At 41.2% G+C, this 24,446-nt stretch overlaps 1 protein-coding gene across 1 annotated transcript in view; it reads left to right on the top strand.

Moving 5' to 3' along the window:
- Window positions 1–24,446, top strand: part of EFCAB6 (EF-hand calcium binding domain 6) — a 309,070-nt gene that overhangs the window by 251,617 nt on the left and 33,007 nt on the right. The window contains exons 25-26 of the mRNA XM_073621947.1: window positions 18,574–18,769; window positions 21,324–21,509. Coding sequence (XP_073478048.1) covers window positions 18,574–18,769; window positions 21,324–21,509 — 382 coding nt within the window. The remainder of the gene's footprint in view (window positions 1–18,573; window positions 18,770–21,323; window positions 21,510–24,446) is intronic.

Genomic DNA, 24,446 nt, shown 5'->3' on the forward strand with positions numbered 1-24,446 from the left:
ACCAATAAACACAATAAAGGAAAATCAGTAAATAGATTCCTCAAAAAATATTATTGGTTGCTGTACTACTACTGCTAAAGGGGAACCCCAGACCGGCCTATAATACCTTTAATCCTAGTGAGAAATTAAGTAATATAGATACCAGTAATGTGTCCCCTTTAGGCTCAATAAGTTAACAGTATTCGGAGTACAAGGCCTTGTAAATGTCTTCACTGGCAGTTGGAGCTCATAGAAGGCAATAAATCCTCAGAGTCTAATGAAAGGAAGTCATTAGGCAGCACAGAGGATTTGATATGGCAGTAACAGGTCCTCTTTGCTCTAATAAACTGTAATGTCTGCCTGCAGTGTTCAGTGGGTAGTGCGTCACAAAGTGGGCAATTGCCCTCTCACCAGTCCTGTGACCAAAGCACAAGGAGTCCTTTGCCAACCCACTCCTTGCAATGCAGGCTGGGCTTTGTAGCCCCACCCGTTTAAGAAGTCAGTAGGGCCGTTTGGTGATGGGACTTCATGTCCCATGGTCCTCTGCTGCTGCCTGATTGGCTCCCTCCCCCTGCTAATAGGGACACAGAAGAGAGAGCAGAGCGGGTGGATGCCTGTCAGCGCCGCTCGCATTGCTTTAGAGTCAGTGAGGAGAGAGAAGGGGGAGGAATCCCCCACAGGGATTCACAGGCACGCTCTCCCTCAGCAAATGCCTGTGTCAGTGTCCATGCAGTCCGGCGGCGGCCAGCTTGACAAGGCCACGGGTGACAGAGCGGCCTCTGCTACACATACAAAAAAAAAAACTGAATACTCAAATTACATTAATAAGTGATGAAAAATATTAGTGACTCCCACAAATGAAAAAAAAAACATTCATAAAGTCCAAAATAAGAAGGATTCAAAGAAGTTGATCAAAATGATAGTCTCATCATGGATCCGTGTGAAGACACCTCCAGGGACCAAACGTCATGAGATACACAGTTGCCAATGGCCTCTATAGCCGCTGTATCACACTTATGGCTCAGACCCTCTCTGAAGAAATGTCCTCTCCACATCCACACAAGTCGCACTGCTTTGAAAGGAACCGTTTACGTTCGCTCCCAGACCGCCTCAAACATCCATCATCTCTCGCTAACTTCTGAGGTGTGACTTCAGACCGACCAAACTGAGCCATAAGTGCGATACAGTGCTTATAGAGGCCATTGGCAACTGTGTATCTCATGGTTGTTTGGTCCCTGGAGGTGTTTTCACACGGATACATGATCTGGGAGGCTGTCAAGTGGACCACACTTAGAAAGGGGGTCACATATGTTCCTGTAAGCGCAGTGTGTGCTTGGTTGGTGACACTCTGGCTATCCTCTCATCTCTATTTCTCAACACGGCATGTGGGACTGTCATTTTGATCAACCGTTTTGAATCCTTCTTATTTTGGACTTTATACATGTTTTTTTTTTTCCTTGGTGGGAGTCGCTAATATGTTTGAAGACTTATTAATGTGATTTGAGTTTTCACATGTTTGTTTTTTTTGTATGTTAATTTAAGCGCTGCACTGTTTTTATATTGTACCACTTAAATCTTAACATTGGGCATGGCTAAAAAAAAAACTAAAAAAAACAGTCGTCGTCCCCCCCCCCAGAGGTGCAAAAAGAAAAAAAGTAGCTCTTCCTGCAATATTAACCTTAAGTGGGGCTGTCCCTTGCATTAATCCATTTCATAATAAGATGTCCACAGTCTTCCAGCTGAATTACTCAGCAGCACTCAACCTAGAAAATTAAGAACATAGTGGGGTTGATTTACTAAAGGCAAATAGACTGCATACTTTGCAAGCGCGGTTGTACTCTGCAAGTGCAGTTGCTCCAGGGCTTAGCAAATGAGGTTACATTTTACTTTTTCAAAGAATACCCAATCACATGCAAGAAAAAAAAATATTTTTGCTTGCACTTGCTTGGATGATGGAAGAGAGCAGTGCATCGCCTCATTTACTATGCTCTGGAGCAACTGCACTTGCAGATTACAACCAGACTTGCAAAGTGCCAAGTCTCTTTGCCTTTAGATGTATTGTATGTGCAGGGTATTACTGACCCACCCCCTTAGGGGGCATCACTGGGGGTAGTGGAGAGCAATGGGGAGGGACAAAGCCCAGACTTGGTCTTTAAAGCAAAACTACAGGTATGACTATTATTGTATTGTTACATTAATCCAGTTTAGACCAGTGTAAGTATGCATATGCCATATCTGCTGTGGAAGCAGAGAATCGCTGTAATAGTTGCCGCTACTTCAGTGATCGCCACTCTCTATCAGGTGTCTGCACAGGTGCCATTCACAGAACGGCTTGCATTTTTCATAATTGATGCAAAGCATTCTTAGACAGGAAGAGGTGAAGATATTGACACCACCTCCCCACTTCTACACCTCATCTAGTCAGATGCCCAGAAGACAGTGGCATCACTGTAGTAGCAGTTACTACAGTGATTATCGGCTTCCACAATGGTCCAACAGGCATGGCATATGCATACTTACATTGGTTCAAGCTGAACTAATGTAACTATGCATTTAAATCCATCTGTTCATCTGTAACTGTAACATAGAATGTGGTGTCACTCTCCTGGCTATGCTGTCTGACAAAAAAAAAGTGGCAGGACAGAATTACAGTTCCTTTTGCAGATAAGGCAATTCAAATAGATGTAGAGTTTAGCTTTAAGCTTGAAGTGTAGTAGATATATTTTGCTGCCCTAAAAGAGTAGACTGACCTCAGTCTGTACAAAAGTGACACACACATCTCCCACAGAATAGGCTAAATATTGCAAATAATGTCTCTCATGTTTGTGAGTTGTAATATGGGGTTACGCTGAAGTGTGCTAAAGACTGTGATTACTGCTCAATGGAAGGATCTGATCTCTTTTTATTGAGCCAGCCTTTGGTTTATTCTTCTGTCGAATGAGGGCTGATTGTCGTACATTCAGCAGATGTACAGTATAATACAGGGTAAATGAGAGTGTGTTGAGACTATGGGAGTCATTTAAAGGTTCTTTTCTCCGATTAGACACTTCTATTGTGCATGCCCTCTCCCCAGCGCCTCTGATATTGGTTAAACATAAAGGGGAAATCCGGCAGCTGACTGGAGCACATGAGACACCCTGGCAGCTGCACGGGGGCACTGCCAACTCTCCTGCAGCATACCCAGCAGATGTTCAGAACATGGCAGCCTCTCGACTGGTTCTTCTACACATTCCCAGGCCACTATAAGCAACGCTTTTCTTGCTTGCCGCTTCCAGGCAAATTCCTTCCGACATTCTTCACATTGTATAAATATTAATATTTATTAGATCAACTTTACAATGTGTATTCAGCAATACTCAACATATCTCTCTAACAAGCTGCAATGCCATACAGGGTCGAGGGATATAGCCATACTTGTTTGTTTTATTGTATTCACTACATAATTACATGTGCTGCCTAGAGGAGGCTGATGGTCGGAATACAGATTCTAATATCTAGGAAGGAAAGATACAACAGAATGTTCGGAGAGTAAACAGCCTCAATGGTAATTTACTTCTTTGTTTTAGTCAAAGACTAAAGCCTCGTACACACGATCAGATTTTCAGACGACTGAACGTCCATTTTTTGTGGCATAGTGTTGAATAATTTTGTAAGTATTCTTTCATTTCTGAGAATGCGTAGTCTTGCTCTTATGTTTTTTTTTCATACGAAAACCGTACTAATGAAACGAATTTCGGAAATCTGCTTTCGAATATACCATACTAACGATCTGAAAACCATCAGTACGAATTTTTCCATACGATTTTTGTATCGTGTGTATCGTGTGTATGGGTCTTTAGTGTGTAATGATACATGTACCTCTCTGTTCTTCTGTGCGCTCACGCCTCACTGTTCTTTGTATATGTAATTGTATATGTAATTAATTCTTAATTTGTATATGGTGAAAAAGTCTCAAAAAAGTTACACATGGTACTGTCAACATTATAGGCCTCATGCACACTGGGCGTTTTTACAGCTGCTGTTTTGGCCATCCGATGTTTTTTTTTAACTGAACTCCCCTGCCTGTTCATGCACACATAGGCTTTTAGCAGTATTTTGGAGAGTTTAGTGGCAGAAAAAACTCACTGCCAGTGCATTTTGGAGGAGCAGCATTTTGGCAGAAAAAAGTGGAGGCTGCTGGCGTCCTTAACAACCAGTGGATAGCTGGATGTTAATGAGTAGGCCGGCAAGCCAGCCACTGCGACGTCCTTAACAGGGGCACCCCGTTGCTCCCCGCTGACAGCTGAATTTAAAAATGCTGGGTTGATGATGTCACAAGGGGGCACACAATGACATCACTTGTTGGCCCCACATCTTAGTTTATTTAGCTTCGGGAAGCAGCAGAGCTGTCAAATGGCGGGAGCCTTCCTCAGGTGCTTTTTTTTGGGGGGGGGGAGTTGGCAGCTGGCTTTTATCATGATTGACAATGGAGCTACACCTGGGGGACATTGTTTTGTTTTTGTTTTTTTTAATAAAGGACTTGTCAAAAACTGTGTGTGCATTTTTATTTACTTTTTGCCACTCTTTTGGTTATTGAGTAGAGGTACAATATACCCCATACTTATTCACATGGGGGGGTCTGGCGGCCCCCTTTATTCCAATAGGTCACTCCATGCACCCCCCACAACCACCGGGCCAGGGTTGTGAGGAAGAGGCCCTTGTCCTCATCAACATGGGGACAAGGTGCTTTGGCGTGGGGGCCCCCCTCAAAATCCATACCAGGCCTAAGATTCTGGATGGATTTGGGGGGCCCGACAATGTTTTTTTTTTTTAATTTGGCATTAAAGTCCATACCAGACCTGAAGAGTATTATTCAGAACTATATAGCTCTAAGGTAGGTGAGGTAGATGGAGAAATGGGAGAATTCTTCCAGGGTTTATCCCACAACTTTCAGAGGAAAATAAGGCATTGTTGGACTTGCCCATTACCATTGAGGAAAAAAAGAGGCGGTATTGGATTCTGCTAATCATAAAACACCAGGGCCAAATGAATTGCCAAATTAAATCTATAAGGAATACAGGGAGATAATGTTACGGGAGTTATTACAGGTACTAAACGAGGCAATGGAAAAGGAAAAACTACCAGTATCTATGACAGAAGCGATGATCATAATAATACCAAAAGAAAGGAAAGACCCTAAACCCGTATCTTATAGACCAACCTCTCTGTGCAGATGTTAAACTACTGGCAAAAATTTTTGCCAGTAGATTAAGTAAAATAATCCACACTATAATCCACTCTGACCAGCGTGGATTTATCCCTGGCCAATCAAAATCATTGAATGTAAGGAGATTGTTTTTAAATTTACAAAAACCAGTAGAGGAGATGTGATTAAGAGTTATATTGTCCCTCGACCCTGTCAAATCATTTGACAGCGTCAAGTGGCATTACTTGTGGTTGGCGTTTTCAGCCTTTAATATCGGCCCGGTCTTTACAAAATGGGTGAAATTGTTATACTGACCCAAGGGCGAAAGTAAAGATTAATGAAAGGGTTTCATAATGTTTTTCACTGTTCCGGGGCACAAAGCAGGCGTGCCCATTGTCGCCCCTGCTTTTTGCTCTGTTGATATAACCTTTGGCCATAGCCATTAGAGCAGCGGGACTTGTAAGAGGCTTTAGGAGAGGGGTAGATGAAGAAAAGATTTCGCTATATGCGGATTGCGATATCCTTTTGTTCTTAGGAGATGTGAACCAGTTGCTAATGACAGCGATGGGTATTATAAAAAGATTTGGCATGTTCTCTGGGCTATCCATCAACTGAGAGAAATCTGCTCTTCTTACAGTTAATGAACTGGCACGGGAGCTGCCAGAGAGCGCTAGACACCTGCAGGTTGTGGAAAGCTTTAAATACTTGGGAATAAATATAGCGGTGAACCCCAAGTTGTATATCCAAAAAAAACTTAGAGCCCTTAATAAAAGTATTTATGGGAAAATATAAGATATAGAGTCGTCTCCCTTTGTCAGTAGTGGGCCGTTGTAGCTTGATTAAAATGGTGTGGTTGCCTCAACTTTTATATATTTGACAGAATTCACCAATATGGATTCCTGGCGTGTGGTTTAGGAAATTAGAAGGCCTCTTTAGAGACCTGATATGGAGGAAGGGACAAGCCAGATTTCATCTGAGAACACTGCAGTTGTCTAAAGATAGAGGGGGTTTAGCGATCCTACACCCTTGGAGTTATTTTCTAGCGGCTCAGCTTCAACAGGTGGGAGGATGGGAGGTAGGTAATGATACTACTAGTCATAGTTCATGAGCGTTACTGTCCTGTACCCCACATATATCCTTAATTGAAGCATTAGAAGCAAACTCACTGGGAGAGGAGAGTAAATGCCCTTCAGCAAAACTGCTGTTGAAAATTTGGAATACAGCAGGGTTGATATTTCAATATTCAGGATTTACAGAATGTGCACCTATTTGGTTTAATAAAAATCTACATGAGTTAAAGGGGCTGAAGAACTTTAATAACTGGAAACAGAGGGGAGTGGTAAGACTATCGCAATTATATGCAATAGAGCAGCTGAAGACGTTTCAAATTTGGGTTTTCAAATAAGAATTTTTATTAGTAATTACAGTTAAGATACGTATTGACAACACAATTTAGAGAAAAGAGATTAGAATGGAGTAGAGCCCCCTTGCTGAGAACGTTGGTAGATACCATTTCCCTAAAAGGGTTGACCTTGAAATTGTGTAAGAATATACAATATATCTTAAAGTATTGGAAAAGGACCTTCAGCTCTCTAGCAGGGTAAAATAGGAGATAGGTGTGGGTGAAATAACAGATGCCCAATGGGATAGTAACCTCAATAGACTTGTCCCTCTCAGCGGCCCAGAAACTTACACAAATTTACATTATTAATAGAGCATATTATACGCCAAAAAGATTATTTCAGTTCAGGAGATGCCCAGATGCATCCTGCCCCAGGTGTAGGGCTACAACCAAGGATTTGAGCTATCTGATCTGGAAATGTCCCAAACTGTACAGATATTGGGAAGGGGTGTTGAGCAAAATAAATTTAGTATTGGAATTAGATCTACGGATGGACCCAATACAGTGTAAACTAGGATTTATGGAGCAAAATGTGGGATCATAGTCTACATGAATTGCAGTTCTTAGATGCTTATATCAGGCTAGGAAGGGGATTACCTGGAAGTGGATAAAGCCTAGGCCGCCCTCTGTAATAGAGTGGCTGAGAATGGTTAATAATACAATAATAAGAGAAAAACTAGCTTATATAAGAAGGGGAGGCAAAATTAGATTTGAGAAGATATGGAAAGCATGGATTGGAACTTCAGACTTGTACCCGAACCTGCAAATCTATAGAAAGTTTGTGACTGTACCAGATTAATTTTAACAGAGAAATAGGGAGGGGGGAGGGGGAGAGCGAGATGGTAGGGGAGGGGGAGAGAGGGAAATGGAATTCATGTGTCTGTATTTATGGAAATGGATTTTGTTGTTTTTGTATCAAAAATTTGCATATTGTAAAAACAAAATAAGAATGAATGGAATGAACAAAAAGGTACAAGATTACAAAATAAGGAAGGTGCATTTTTAGAACGTCAAGAGGTATAGAGCAAGGGAGGAAGGGAATTATAAGGATAAATAGGAATGTAAGGATAGGATACCATCTGCAGGATAATTCAAGTAGTTTCCTTGTCAAAAGATTTTACTGTGTATACAAGAGAATATTTGACAAATAAACTGAATAAGTAGCATACAGTTAAGGGAATGAAGCTCAGTTGTACATGTTCAAAGCAATATAAACTGTATAAAGAGATAATTGAGTGGCACTTGGTGAAATATTGGAGAGTTGTTGACAATCTGTTTGGGCTCATTGTGGAGATTATAGTTTCTATGATATCAACAACAGATACTATTACTATGGTAAATAAAGTGAAATAGTATATTTTAAAAGGATAAGAGCTTCAAAATCATAATAGGAGTATGAGGAGAAAGAAAGGAAAGAAGAGAGAAGAAGGAACTGAAAAAAGTAGGAGAGTCCGCAGGGTTAAGTCAAGGGCCACCACAGCCAGTGGAGTCTAAATATTATAAGAACTTACTAGGTCAGCTACCACGGCAGTAGAACCCTTTTGTCAAAGGTTGATGACAAACAATTCGCTATCCAAGGATGCCACATTTTTTCAAATTTAGAGACCGTATCTGTTTCGAGAGCTACCATTTTGGCATGAGTCATAGTATTATTCATTCTATTCACTCCCTTATCCACCACCAATGAAGGGGATCTCAAAGCGTTTGTTTTGTTGCTGTAAAGAGCTGAACAAGTATTTTAAATTGGGTGTGCGTTTAAAAATTCTGGTTTCAAATTGAGTAGAGCCATTGTAGGGTCAAGGGGTATTGTCAAACCAAACAGTTTGGATGCGATATTAAAGATTCCCTTCCAAAAGGTTTGAGCTATTGGGCATGACCACCAGATATGAAAGTGTGTACCCAAATCAGAGCAGCCACTATAACATTGCGCAGAGTAGTTAAGTACGTATTTAGTTACCCTGGCTGTTACAAGGTACCATCTTGTTAGTACTTTATAGTTAGCCTCTATCGCTAGTACATTGAGGGAGGCTGCTTTGGTTGTCGACCAGATTTGATTCCATTCTGTAGTTTCTAGTGTTCGCTCCAGGTCTACGTCCCATTTCTGGGTATAAGATGGTTTGTCTATTTCAGGTTTGGCTAACAATTGAGAAAATAGGAGGGAAATTATACCCCTAGTATGTGGATCATTCCTACAAACAGTTTCAAAACTAGTTGATTGATTTAGGGAAGTGTCAGTAGTTAAAAGAGGTGTGAAAAAGTTTTTAATTTGGAGGTACCTAAACAATTCTGATTGAGGTAATCCGTAGGTTTCGCAAAGGGTTAGGAAGGGGATAAAGGACGAAGAATTTACAAATGTATGCATAATCAGAATATTCAGCGTTACCTATGCCCTAAAAGATCTAGGAGAATTGCCCAAACCTTACATGGGTCCCAGTTGATTGACGTGTGGCGTCTTCAACATTCGGGAGAGAGGGACTATACGTTCTACTCCCCCCCATAAACTATATACAAGAATAGATTACTTTCTAATCCCTCAACGCCAACTCCATGAGGTACGGAGTTCCTCTATTGGACGTGGTCTGATCATGCCCCCATCTTTCTGACATATGCACTTTCCAATACCCCCTCACATAAAACACGCATTTGGCGATTAAACGAAAGTCTCCTGCAGAGGCCAGAAGTACTGGAAGAAGTTAATCAAGAATTAACCTGTTACTTTCAAACAAATACCACTGTAGACAGTAGCCCAGGGATAATATGGGAGGCCCATAAAGCGGTAATAAGGGGAATTCTCATAAAACATGGGGCTCGTATTAAGAGGGAAAGAGAAGGACAATTAGGGCGGCTTCTATCTACACTAAACACAGTAGAACTGCAACATAAACTCTCCGCTAGCCCCCTCCTAGAAGCGGAATTAGCTTTGCTTCGCAATCAAATTAATGACATCCTTGGCTACAGAGCCAAAGCTGCGCTACAAAGATGCCGCCATACGGCATACGAATCTGGGAACAAATGTGGGAAGGTGTTGGCAAGAGCAGTTAGGGACGCTAAAACACAAACATACATCCCCCCACATGAGGACCCCAAATGGATCCAAAGTCAGCCTACCAAACCAGACATCTCAAGTTTTCAGAGATTACTATGAACCCCTATACAATTTACCGACCCCATCAACTACCTCTTCAATAATGGAGGAATACATAGCCTCCGCTCAAATGCCCACACTGACTTCTGAGGATAAAGCCGACTTAGATACCCCGATCACTGCAGAAGAGTTGGAATTAGCAATTAGCTCAACCAAACCAGGTAAAGCCCCAGGCCCGGACGGGTTCACCCTCCAATATTATAAAACCCTTCTCCCGACTCTTAGCCCCCATATGGTAAAGTTTTACAATGACCTGGGGCAGACAGCGACCCTCACCAGAGACACTTTAGGAGCACATATTACCATAATACTGAAAGACGGTAAGGACCCGACCATATGTAGTAACTACAGGCCCATTTCCCTTCTCAACAGTGATCTTAAACTGTTCACTAAAATTTTAGCGACTCGACTAGCCCGACATATGCAAAAACGAATTCATCTAGATCAAGTGGGGTTTATCCCCACAAGGGAAGCCAGAGACAGCACAACAAAAGTACAGAACCTTATTCATATAGCTAATCAGACTCATATACCATCTATTTTTGTCAACACCGACGCTGAAAAGGTGTTTGACCGAGTCCACTGGCCCTACATGTTTGCGGTCCTCAGACACATTGGGCTAGGGGAAATTATGATTAAGTGGATTACTCAAATCTACTCAACTCCTACTGCACAGGTCAAAACGAATGGCATCCTGTCAGACCCCTTTCAGATTAATAACGGAACCAGGCAGGGCTGCCCACTATCTCCCCTCTTATTCGCCCTATCACTAGAGCCATTTCTATGCAAGATCAGACTGAACCCAGATATTCAAGGCCTTTTGGTTGGAGACAATCACTATAAAGTATCAGCTTATGCTGATGATTTACTCTGCTCCCTCACAAATCCATTGATCTCACTCCCGAATCTCCCCATGAATTCGACATATATGGAACTATATCTAATTTGAAAATTATACGAAATCAGAAGCGATGGGGGTTTGGATAACACCTACCCTCTTGTCCACTCTTCAATCCAGTTTTAATTTTAAATGGACATCCTCCGCCCTCACATACCTAGGTACCTCAGTCCCAGCTGATTTAACTCGCACTTTCGACCTAAACTTTCCTCCCCTGCTGCTCAAGACTCAAGCCCTGCTGGACTCATGGCAAAAAGGCCTGCATTCATGGTTTGGCAGATGTAACTTGATCAAAATGTGTATCCTACCCAAATTTTTATATTTGCTACAAACACTCCCAATCTCAATCCCCTCGCAGTTCTTTAAAAAGGTACACGCGCAGTTTAATACTTTTATCTGGGCAAATAAGAAACCACGTTTACCCCGTACTCTTCTATCCCTCCCCAAGTTATATGGGGGCTTGGCGGTTCCTGATGTTAGGATATATTATCAGGCTACCCATTTGGGCAGGATCATTGATTGGTGCCGCCATCAGGAATCTAAATTATGGACACGTTTGGAACAAGCCCAAACACAAATCCCATTAGGAAGTGCGATTTTGGTGCCGTGAATACTTGCCACCAAGTCTAAAGAAACACCCAACTATAGGGACAACAATCCGCGTTGGCTCACAAGCATGTTTTACACACTCGCTCTCCACGACCAAATCACCGTTATTTCCAATTATAGGAAATCCTCAATTCCCTCCTGGGATGGACCCCCCAATCAGAAAAAAGCTTTCCACAGTTAACCGCACAAGGGCACAACATTTTTTGATAAACGGATCCTGGGCCTCGATAGGAACGCTTACGGATGGCACAGGGCCATTTAAGTTGTCATTCTGGACTGCTATCCAATTACGACATTTCCTTATGTCCATACCTAATCCACAATGCTTTAATAATCCATTAACAACATTTGAGGAACTCTGTGCGACAGAGGACACCCTTCCGAAGGTGCTGTCCCTGATGTAAAGCCTATTGATCTCTCCAGCGGAGGACATGACGTTGAACTTCATTGGTAAGTGGGAAAAAGACCTGAACCGCACTTTTACGTCGGCTCAGGTTCAACGTATAATTATGTTCACCTATAAATCCTCCATCTGTACCAAAATGCAGGAGACAAATTACAAGCTCCTAACGAGATAGTATCTCACCCCACATGCTCTACATATCCGCTACCCAGAGACGTCAGAAATCTGCTGGAGATGTCTGAGACATAGAAGTACGATACTCATGTGTTTTGGTCCTGCCCTAAGCTCACATTTTTCTGGGCCAAAATTAGAGAAATCATTCAGAAATTTACAGAATACCGTATCCCGAATGATCCGGCCGCCTTCTTATTACATGTCTCTACCATGTCGGCAAAATTATACAAGAGGTCGATTGTGCGTCACCTATTAAATGCTGCCAAAGCTTGTATTGCACTTTATTGGAAAAGCCAAACACCGCCAACAGTAGCAAACTGGATTCAGAGGGTAGAAGATATCAGTAGGCTAGAAGACCTGGTTCTTTCTGCAAGACACCAGCAGGAAAAATATGACAAGACATGGGCAATGTGGAAACACTTCATCCTCTCCCCAGAGGGTATTGCTCTCAGAGCTTCCTGATAGATCGGACACATTCATGCGTTGGGCCTCGGGGCTGTCCCGAATCAACCAGGGTCCTAACCTGTCCCATTCTCATAACCCACCCTCTGCTTCCCTCTATTCATTTTACCCTCCCCCCTCTTTCCCCCGTGTCTCCCCCCCCCCTTTCTCTTACCTTCCTTTCCTTTGTTTGTTAATGCAAGCGCACATATAGTACACCAGCTGGAGGATGGAGATGGAAATGGGAGGAGGGAATAGGTTAGTAAATTGTGTAATGTGTATGTAGAAGTTGAAGTCCTAGGGCTCTTTACCTTACCCCCTGGATAAATATTCATACATAGGTAAGGTTTATATCACTGTATACTTCATTATCTCTTATCAACATAACAGAGATATAATATCAGTAATGAAAATGTATGATCACATATATATATGAAACCTGTTGCTCCTTCTATCCATGTAACTGTTTCTTACGGTGTTGCTATGTGCTTGTATTGCATTGTTTTTGCCCACGTGGGGCGTTATTAAAAAACATTTATATTTGAAAAAAAAAAAGATCTAGGAGAGACCCATGCAGGGTAAAAGGCAGGGTTTTTTATAGAATGAGAGTAGAGGGTTGTGTAAGGATTGCAAATGATTTCTGAATTTAAATCTATCCCAAAGGGAAACAAAGTGTTTGGTAATAGGGTTACGTAAACCTCTACGGTCTTTTGGCGAAAGACAAAGTAGGTTGGAAATTGATAGAGGGTCGCATTCAGTTGCTTCGATTGATACCCATAAAGGGGATTCTCTTTGTGCGTGATATTTGGTTAGACTTGCTATATGCGCTGCTCTAAAGTAAGATGCAAAATTAGGGCAACCTAGGCCTCCATTTATCTTGGGGAGATAGAGCGTGTGGAGGAACCCCATATAAATGTTGTTGCTTTTTTCTGTATGATTCTCAGGTAATATGCAGGAATCGGGATTGGTAAGACTCTGAAAAAATATAATAGTTTGGATAGGATCGTCATTTTAATGGCATTGATTCTTCCAAACCATGATAATGGGAGGTGGGACCAAGATTTCATCAGATTCGTTACAGTTTTCAGCATCGGAGGGTAATTAGCTGAAAAAAGATCTGATATAGAGGCAGTGAGATGCATCCCTAAATATGGAATAGATCTTTCTGCCCAGGTAAAGGGGAGACCTACTTTTACTGAACTTAGTTCCAAGTTTGAAAGAGATATGTTTAGGGTTAATGGATAGGCCAGACAAAAACAGCAAATTCATGGGCCCGAAACTTGTGGGGATGAGAGAAATAGGAGGATATCATCCGCAAACAGACAAAGTTTATGTTGGTATCCCAGTATTTCAATTCCAGTAATGGTGGGGTCAGATCTGATCAATTGGGAAAGTGGTTCTATTAAAAGGGCAAATAAAAGGGGAGAGAGTGGACATCCTTGTCTTGTGCCTTTTTCTATATTAAAAGAGTCAGATTTATAACCAGCATATTTGACATATGCTCTTTGATTATTATATAATGCCCTGATCCAGTTTGTAAAGTTTGGGCCAAAACCCCACTTCTGTAAGGTGTATTGCAAGTAGGGCCAGGAAATAGAATCAAAGGCTTTTTTGATGTCGAGTGAGAGAAAGCACAATGGAATGCGACGTGTTTTAGCAATATGATCTAAAAGGACTGCTCGGCATACATTGTCACCTGCTTGGCATGTAGGCATAAAGCCAACCTGATCAAGATGTATAAGTGTGCCAATGATCTTATTTAGACGGGACGCTAAAATTTTTGCTAGGATTTTAATATTCAAGTTTAACATGGAAATGGGGCGGTAGTTTGTACACGAAGTATCATCTGAATGGGGTTTAGGAATCATACAAATGATCGTCATTAATGATTCTTGTCTAAAGGATTTATTTTCTAGTAAAGCATTAAAGGCTTCTGCCAGAATAGGGGAAATAATATCTGTATAAGTGCGGTAATATAGAGCAGAGTTACCATCTTGGCCTGGTCTTTTATTTATTTTTAATCCTTTAATGGCAGTTGCTACATCATCTACAGTGATAGGTATATCTAATTGTGTCTTTTAAGAATTAGATATCTCGGGGAGATTAATTCGTGAGAAGAAGGAATCTACTTCTTTAGGGTTAAATGTGTTTGTCTCCGTGTGCAGGGCGGTTAAGTGGGAACGGAATTTGTGGACAATTTTAAGGGGGTTACTAGTGTAGATGTTTTTAGTCAGTTTGAGTTTAATTGGTTTAAATGATTTATTTATTGACTTTAGTGCGCGTGCCAGGTATGTGCCAGGTTTATTAGATTTCATGTAGAAGGCATGTCTGGAACGATGCAATAATTTATCAGCTGAGGAATAGTTCATATTCCGGACGTGCCTTCTCTAGACAAATTTTTGAAGTTTGGGATTATTTTGGAAAGCTATAAAGGAAGAGTTCAATTCTGTTTCTAATTTTCGTGCAAGATTACTGCGTTCTCTTTTGAGTATCCCAGATTGTTGCTGGAATGTTCCTCTCAATACAGGTTTGTGTGCTTCCCAGAGTGTTAGTGGGGAAATGTCTGAGCTTATATTATGTGTTATTATTCTTTTAGGGCTTGTTCAATTGTAAGGCGATATGATGGGTGTTTAAGTAGTATATCTGGGAGGTACCATGTTGGATCATGTGCCTTAGGTATGGTAGAAGCAACGGTGGTAAAAACCACGTTATGGTCTGACCATGGGATAGGGATTATAGTTGATGTGAGTATTTCTGATACCATTCCTGTGGTTAAAAATATATGATCGATATGGCTGAATGTTTGATGTGGATACGAGAAATAAGTGTATTTTATTTTTGTTGGGTTGCTTTCTCTCCAAGAATCAACTAAGTTGTACCTGGAGAGGAGCTGGGAGAGAGATAGTTTAGCGTGGTATCGGGGTGGAGAATATGGAGTTTTGTCCAGAAATGGGAGGAGGACCTGATTGGAATCACCGCACACAATGATTGATCCCATTCTATGTGCATTTACTACTTGTAAGAGATGTGATAGGAAAGGGATAGGCTGCTTATTGGGTGCATAATATGAAACAACAGTTACCGCTGTGTCCATAATATGTCCCGTGAGAATGAAATAACGTCCTTCCGGATCTTTAATTTCCGAATGGATTGTAAATGGAGTGGAGCGATGGAAGGCTACAAGAGTTCCACGTTGTTTGGTAGTGGCCAAGGCCATGAACACTTGTGGATAGGATGAGCTAAAACATTTTGGAGTTGAATTTACTGTGAAGTGAGTTTCTTGTAAGCACACAATGTGTGCTTTCTTCGCCTGGAATGACCGGAAGGCTTTTGTGCGTTTCTGCGTTACATTAAGTCCCTGAACATTCAGGGATCAAATGTTTAAAGGAGCCATGGTAGCTGAACCAACAAGTGATACTTACCAGTTGTCACAATGTGGCGACTTCCCGACCCAACATGCGCGGACTTGAAAAGGAATAAGAGAAAGCAAGGTCCAGGATAATCTAGTGTAGAGAGGAAGTAAAAAACAGGTGAATTCGCAAAACATGCTTGAAGTGAAAATACAGAGAGATTCAAAATTTACCCGTGATGAGGGGGTAAAACCTTCCATCAGAGGACAAGAGGCCTTTATCGAGCCCCCACATATTATGTGTGTGGATCCAAGGGAGACGAGGTGGGGCACACGGGGCTTCCGTGTGCAGGAGAACTGCCTCATAACAGAAATGAAAAAGGAACATCACTAGGATGTATGTTTATAAGCCCTATCGGTATTTTGATAGTGCCATCTATTTTATTTAATAGATATTTCTAAGAAGAATGAGAAAGTAGGAGTTATATGTCTCAGACAACACCTAGGGAGCAAAATCTTTATCTGGAAAGATAAAAGGGGGAAGATCTACACTATGGAACTAAAACTGCCCGAAACTTTGGGTCTTTTTGTCATTATAAACAATTTTGGACATTAGAAGTAGAAACGTATCTCTCCTATCATTGATGACTGGGTATCCATATCATATTTCTACCCCATCCGACATTATATTCTACATCAGAAGCACATAGGTATGTACCATAAAGGTAACCTGTCAGTCCATGGAATCTTCTTGGCCCTGAGGTGGGGAAGCAACGTGACCTCTCTTGTGAGCATGGTGATTTCTATTTTTCCCCACTACTGGGGATGAGTTTTGTAGCGAGGAGGTTCTCTGTTCTTCTTCATGAAGTTGTAGCGGTAGGTGGGCCATCTACCAAGTTAACGTCTTGGAGGGCCTGTTGAAGCTCATCCGGTGATCTGCAGGTGTGTCTGGTCCCTTGGTGGGTGAAACGTATGGAGAATGGGAAACCCCACTGGTAAGTGATGTTATAACGTTGCAGTTCCAGTAATTGTGGTTTCATTGCCTTTTAGATATGGTTACTTGGGAGAGGTCTGCAAAGACCTGGTGATTGTGACCCTGGAAGATTAAGTTGTTCTTCTCTCTGGCCGCAGTTAGGAGTTGCTCTTTCGTTCGATTATAATGGAACTTTGCTATAATGTCACATGGAGGGCCATCCATTTTTTTGGGCATGAGGGCCCAATGCACGCTATCCATTTCCAGCCGTTCGAGTGGTATACCTGGTTGCATCTCTTAACATAATGCTGTTATAGTGGAAGGTAGGTCTATGACCGATTCAGGTATGCCTCTGATATGCAGATTAGATCTTCTGGCACGGTTATTATAGTCCTCCAATCTATTCTGCAATGTTAAGTTTTCTTCTTTGAGGTGGTCTAATTCAGTCAAGTAGTCTTGTGCTGAGTTTTCTTTTTCCTCTACTCTAAGCTCCAGTGCTTCTGTGCGGTTCCCAAGCTCTTTAATTTCTTTTGTAAGGTGGTAAGTTATTTGTTCTAAAGTTTGTTTTAATGCTCTGTGCAGCATTTTCTCAAATTGCTTTAAGAGACCGGGGGGGGGGCAGTGAGTTCCTGTGAGGATTTTTGTTACAGGGTTAATTCTGAGTCTGAGTCAACTGAGGAGATTGTGACAGCTTTGGCTTGTTTCTGCGCTCTGAGGTGATTGTGGCTGAGGCTGAGGAGACTGGCGCCATTTTAACTGAAGCCCGCACCTGTGTGCCTCTGCTGGGGGGTAGTTTTAAACTTGGTACAGGCACCCCCCAGCACCATTGTGTGTCCCAAATGCCTCTCTCACCTCTTGGGTGTATAGGGAAGGAGATGTGCTGATTACGAACCGGCAGGCTGTCTATGTGCGGCGGCTCTCCTTCCTCACGGAGCAGAGTTCTAGCTGAACATGTCCGTCATGCTAGACTCTGCACATGCGCCTCCCAATTCGAGTAGTTTCCAACCAGAAACAAAACAGAGAGTATTCTTGAACTGCCCAGGCAGGTGATAGGATCCTTCTCATAACTGAAAAAATCTGAACTGTTAAGGTAAGAGGGTAAATTGGACGATAATCCCTGAGACTCGATTATCCAAGAGTTCAAGCATAATTTGTTGGGGCAGGGGGTAAGTGTAGTATTGTAAGGATTTGCAAAGAGCGATATGCAATTCAAGTTGAGGGTTTGGTAGGTATGGTCAGATTATTGGCAAAACAGATATAGAGGCGATATGGTGCTTGAAAAATGACTGAAAACAAGAGAAAAGAAGTGGGAGAGGAAAAAGACAAGGGGGGGGGGGTTGAAGTATGGGATAGGGGGTAGAGATTAGCCCAAGCTCTACACTGAAGATTAATCAATCAATCGAAAATGCAAGCTGAGAAGCTGTTCTTTAATGACCACAAATGAGGCTTTTATGGGTAAATATTAATGCATAAAATACACTAAATGCACATATACTTATAGTAAGATTTTAGTTGAAACAAATGGTCCAGCGATGGGATCTCTTTAAAGTACTGTATATTGTGGTGTGCTGGAATAGAAAATCGAAAATCGTGTCTTTCTTTTTTTTTTTTTTTTTTTTTTTTTTATGCACAAACATGCACTGCATTAATGCGTGGTGTGTTTATGCAAGGCAGTGTGTAAATGGTAAACTAAATGATGAAAAATAAAAATATGGAATGAATGTTTCTTACATGTGAACAGAATCAGAATTTATCTGCTGCATCGATTTTATGGAATTACAACTATTTTAATTTTATGCTGTGAAAATACAGTTTTGTTGTGTTATAAAATATGGCCCATTGTGTCTTTCTAGAAGAGGAACAGGGAGCAGTCGATAAAGCTTTGATCACCTCCATCTATAATGTATGATCTGCCTCTTAAACTACTGTCAATAGCTGTGCAGGACTAAAAATGAAGGATTATGTTTACTGTTTTCTATACTGTACCCATCCGGCTTGTTTTATGTTCCCACCAGGCTAAGGTTGAGAGTGATAGACAGCAAGCTGTCCTATTTTGACTTTTTAAGGATGATTGATGACGGAAGGGCTTCTAAGTATGGACAAAGGCAGGAGCAGATCGTGCCAACAGAGGACCTGCAAACTCTCAGCCCACAGAAGATCCTTGTTAGGCTGAAAGAAGCAGTAAAGGCATCACAGGACAAGCTGTATAAAGTAAGAGGGGAACTCTGAACCTGCTCCATGGACTGGTTTCTCAACTCTAGCAAGCAAATTTATAATTTAGACCCGTCGACTTAACTGCTTCCCAAAACAGTTACATTCAAGACTTTACGTAAATGATAATTGTCACAGCTTCTTGTGCTTTGAACTGAACTGTCAAACCATCAATAGGCTGGTGTCATAACTGATCACATATGCAGCACCATGGCAACTAGAGATCAAACAGAGGTTGAGATGGCAGCTTCCATGGCTATAAAGGATAGGAGAGTTTTAGTTCTCACCTCTCACAGACCTGGGCAGTTCAAAGTGAACGTATTATAAAAAATGCATAAGCAGAGTTTACCTTCAGTGCACACCATATGATAAAACAATTAATAGAACCAGAGCTATGCTGAAACTATACGCTGATCTTGACTTCCCTTTAATATATGTTGGTGCTACAGAAATACACGGTGCCATAAAGTAAAACTTCAGTGTGGCTGCCAATGTCTCATTAGATAATAGTGATATCAAAGACATATCAACTTTAAAGTGAACCTGTACTTTTGTAATGCAGGGCAAAACAACAGGTTTATTTAAAGAATAATTGTACTTTTAGTGCCCAATCCGTATCCTGAAAAATGTATCTCTTGTTTGGAATTTCTCCTGAAAAATAGCAGTGCGTTTCCTGGTGTGTGAGGGTACCTAGGCAACCCTGTGCAGCCTCATAGCTGTATATCTGGAGTGTGAGCTTTAAGGCACTGCTAGTTTTAAGAGATTTGGAGCTAGATTTGGTGATATCACTTTTGTGCTGCTCACTAACATGAGGAAGCAAAGCCCTGCCTCTACCAAGATGGCTGCCTCAATGAGAGACATTAACTGTGGGGAGATCAGAGGCAATATTGGTGACTAGTCCTTTACCATCTACCTGCCTGATTTTGGGCATAGCTTCCAGTGTTCACTTCCCCTTAAAGCTGTATTAAAGCCTCAAAAAAATAAAAAAAATTGGACCTCGGGCAGTTTAAGTCATAATGTGCTAGTATGCATCACATACTAACAGGTTATGACAGACTTGCCTGAAAATGAAGCCCTCCAGCGGCGTGCTGTTGCCGTGGAAGGTGCTTCCATCTACACCCGGTCTTCTTCCCCTTTTCGTGGGATTCGGCAATATGAATAGCCGTGCCGGCGATGACGTCACTCCCACGCATGCTCGTGGGAGTCGCTATTTATGGCATGGCTCTGAAGGAACGGCATGGGTATGCCGTTACTTTAGAGTGCTTGCGCCGTTGATGTCATGGGCCGCATCTAAAGTAAATATCTCTTAAACGGTGCACGTTTAGGAGATACTTACTGTACCTATAGGTAAGCCTTATTATAGCCTTACCTATAGGTAAACATCATACATGTGCGTTTACTTCCACTTTAAACCTAAAAACAATAATGTAATGTATTGCAGCTTACCAATCCATAAATGTGGTGGCTGCATTATTTTTCTTTTTTTTAGGCTTTTTTCCTTTTTTCTTCACCTGGGGATCCAACCAGTAACACACTTCCTGTCTTAGGGTGTCTTCACTCTGCATGAAGGGATAACAGAGACACCTTTGGACAGAATTTTTATCTAGGGAGAAGGTATGTACTAGCAGATTTTGATGAAATTGTTTAACAAAATAAAGCCGAACTCCAGCTAACACTTTTTGAGCAGTTACGGCAACGTTTATTTTCATTTGGGATAAAAATTTTAGGTAATTGAGTAAAAGTTGACCATTGTAAGCACCTCTGTCGGTGTTAATTGGTTTGTCTCAGACTTCTAACTGCCACTTTTGCTGGAAAACTTGGTAAGGAAGATGAAAAATAACAGACTTACTGGCTGGATCAACAGGTCAAAATAAAGAAAAAGGCTCCCAAAAAAAGAAAACTAATGCAGCCACCACTCCAGTCTGTAGAGTTGGTGGCAGCATTCATTTTTGTTTTTTTCGGGCATCAAGCAAGAACAGAAAATAAGTGTCGATCTTGCCAGAAATGCCCTGACAATGTCACATCCTGTGAGTTGACCCAAAAGCATAAAACAATGTTATTTGTGTAAGCTCCATTCCCTATGGAATGGAGGTGAACATAGTCAGACATGTGTGAGGTCCAGCCTGGGTGGCAACCATAGCTTCCTCCATAGACACAATGGAAGAGCGAACGTAGCCACCCGGGCAAGAAGTGTGTTGTTCACTGTTTCATAAAGAGAAAAAGCCTGAAAGAGAAGAATACTAATGCAGACACCATATCTAAGGATTAGTAAGCTGCATTATATTATATTTTTGTTTTTGAGTTTAGAAATGCTTTAAGCACAGCTGTCCTCTCCTCTCCCTGCTTTTATTATACTTGGTCTGCCGTTTCCTGTAACATTGTGTGCAACAGTCCCAGAGAGGGCCAAAATATATTGTGCTGAGATTTATTGTTTTCACTGAAAAACATGAAGGTTGGAGACCGCAGAGCCAATAAAATCACTGCGCATTTTACTGTGTACTTTTCCCAAAGTGACTGAGAAAAAATAATTCACCTCCTTTCCTGTCACCTTCAGGCATTTTCCTCATTTGATAAGGACGACACCGGAACAATAAAGCCTTTTGAATTACATCGGATTCTTGACAGTTTCTGTTTTAAGCTAACGGACAAGCAATTCATGTACCTACTGAGCAAACTGTCGCTGAACGAGGACCGCACAATAGACTGGAAGGATTTCCTACACAGTTTCTGCAGCTCTGAGGTTCGTACAACTGCCATTTGCGTGAGCAGAAAAAAAAAAGGCTTGTGTCTGTTGTTTCCACATCAAGAAATGCAGAATAAAACCTGCAATTTTACCTGTAAGTGTCTGTTAGACACATGACCGATCTGCGCTGACAAACTCAATGCTGACATTTAAAACAATATAAGATGCTCTCTGAACATACAGCTTTGTCATAACCGCCTCTGCTTGTCTGAATCTTCAATAGTTTACTCCTTATAAATGTACAGATGTGTTGACGAATGGAAGAGTTTGTCTGAATGCTACTGCAAACATACATAAATGAAATATCTGTTAAAAAACAACATGCTGTTACCTGTAAAAAAAAAATGCCCACAGAATAGTTTATCATAGTAATAATTGCCCAGTGCTATTCACTATTTAAAATTGCTTTTGTATGGTCAACACAGAAACTTTGGTGAGCATAACTGAGCCCAGTGTGTTTAACATCCTAATGCTCAATGGCTCAATTTCTTGAAACCAGAGTGGCTCCCAGGGCCATAATTGTTATTAATTATAGCTCAATACTATTGTACGACACTGAAAATAATTTTGGTAAGCTTAAAGCTGAATTCCAGGTAAGTGATTGTGCACATATTAATATTGGTAAGTATACATATATTCTATACTTGGCTGATCCCTATGGAAGTGGAGAATCACTGTAGTAGCTGCTGCAACTACAACGATTCTCACTGTCTTCCAGGTCCCATGCTCTTCCAGGTCCCATGCCCTGCTCCATAGTAAACACCAAGTTGCTTGCTGAGCACAGGCACCATTCGGAAAATCTTTCCATGTAGATAAAGCCTGCAAACCACGCGAGAATCCGGCTGAGCGGCGCTATCTCGTGAGACTTCCCAGCCGTCTCCTGCCCAGAGCTTCCCCAGAGCTCTCTATACCTAACGTGTGAGAAGACGGCAGCGGCAGCCTTAGCAGCATTCCTGACCATGCCAGCTCCAGCCCAGAGGACCCAGCCTTGAGAAGCTTTGGAGTGAGTTTTGGGCAGGTGCTGACCGGTGTTTATAACCCCTGACTTTGTGGAGACAGCTGCAGGAGCCCGATAGACCAACAGGCGGGACACTGGGAGAGCTGAGAAGGAAGTCCATCCACGGTTACCCACATATGCCTACCACCCCTGCAGGGGTAACAGTTTTTGGTGAGTGGGGACCCAACGGGGAGAGCACAACGAGTCACCTGATTTGCTGAGCACCAAAGTCACCCGAATGAGCTGTATATCTGGCTACTCTGGCATTATACTCGTGTTATATATGCAATACCTCTTGGGACTTGTATTTTGATTTTTTTATCCTAACACACATTTTGTGTGGGACTACACTTATATATTTTATTCACACACATCTGTGTGGGATCTATTTTTGCAACTGGCAAACTTTATTTTATGTTATTTTTTATTTTTAATTATCTGTTTGGCTATGTTGAAGGTTTCACCTATGTAGCACTCTCACCATATATGTATGGCTTTTTAAGATTTATTACTGGCCTACTGGATTGACATACATTCATCTTATCACACTATACGCATAATTATGTATATGTTAAGTTTTGTTTGATCACTTACACCTATGTGTCACAAGTATTGATTATCTGATTAAGCACAGTCTTTTCTCTATCACACTTTTACACCCAATATTTATGGATACATACACACACATTTAGCCCAATAGGAGAGGCACCCCTCCTTTTTTGTTTAAAGGGAGATTCACTTACCTGTCATTCTCCCCATACTCATTCGGTTTCAAAGGGGTAGCGCCACTCACCCCATTTCTTTACTTTTATATAGCAAGACACCCCCCCCCATCCCCCCATCCCCGCTGGGATCACAGTCAGTCATTTAACCATTAGGTACTTTGTTGGAGAGAAAAGGCAAGCTATCATTCAATGCATCTGTCACCACAACAAACAATAAATACAACATATAATAACAGATATTGAATCACAATAAAGTAAATATATATATATATATATATATATATATATATATATATATATATATATTACATTAATTATGGAATATCAATTAAATCAATGGAATAAAAAAAGCTGCAAGAACCTTTTTCATGGGGGGTACAGTTGGATAACATGCAGTTAGTTAACGCACATTTGGATAATGTACAGTTGAATAACATGGAAGATAGAGGCAATAAGTGTAGCAGCAGTGACCAATACAACGATTCTCCACTTCCACACTACCAATTGGTAGACAAATGTAACAAAACATTTTAAAAAAGCATATCTGTAATTGAGCTTAAATTTGCATACAAACTGTTTAAACTCAATGGGATTAATTTATTAAAGGAGTAGAGAATGATGATTTAGCAAAGTGAATATTCATTGTGCTTATTAATAAAAGGTTCAGTTGTGTTCACTGTGATTGACCAATAATTCTAGCTTCCCTTGTCCACGATGGATATTTATCACTTGACTTGTGGAAGATTTACCCTCCTTCATGACCAGGCTACTTTTTGTGATACAGCACTGTATTATTGTAACTGACTATTGCACGGTTATGCAATGCTGTGCCCAAATAAAATGTATGTAATTTTTTTCTCCACAAATAGAGCTTTCTTTTGGTGGTATTTGGTGTAAAATTGGCACAACTTGGACACTCCATCATGTAGTCAATTTAAAAGCTAGAGGCGAACAGTGGATACAATCTTTTGTAAAAATCAATACATAGTTCATTGGAGATAAATGGCTCATAAGAATAGAGTCCATAAGAGGTAGTCCATAATGATCCAAACACAGCTCACTTCAGGCAGCTTCATGTAAAGCATGAAGACAGCTCTGAAAACACAATAGGGAAAGACACCAGCGCCTTCTAAGTTGGTACATGGTAATTTATTGGTAAGATAAAATCAGAACTACACACAAGTGTAGTTAAAAGGCAAGCATCTGTAAATG

This window comes from Aquarana catesbeiana, linkage group LG03 (assembly GCF_042186555.1).
Source record: "Aquarana catesbeiana isolate 2022-GZ linkage group LG03, ASM4218655v1, whole genome shotgun sequence".
Taxonomy (NCBI): Eukaryota; Metazoa; Chordata; class Amphibia; order Anura; family Ranidae; genus Aquarana; species Aquarana catesbeiana.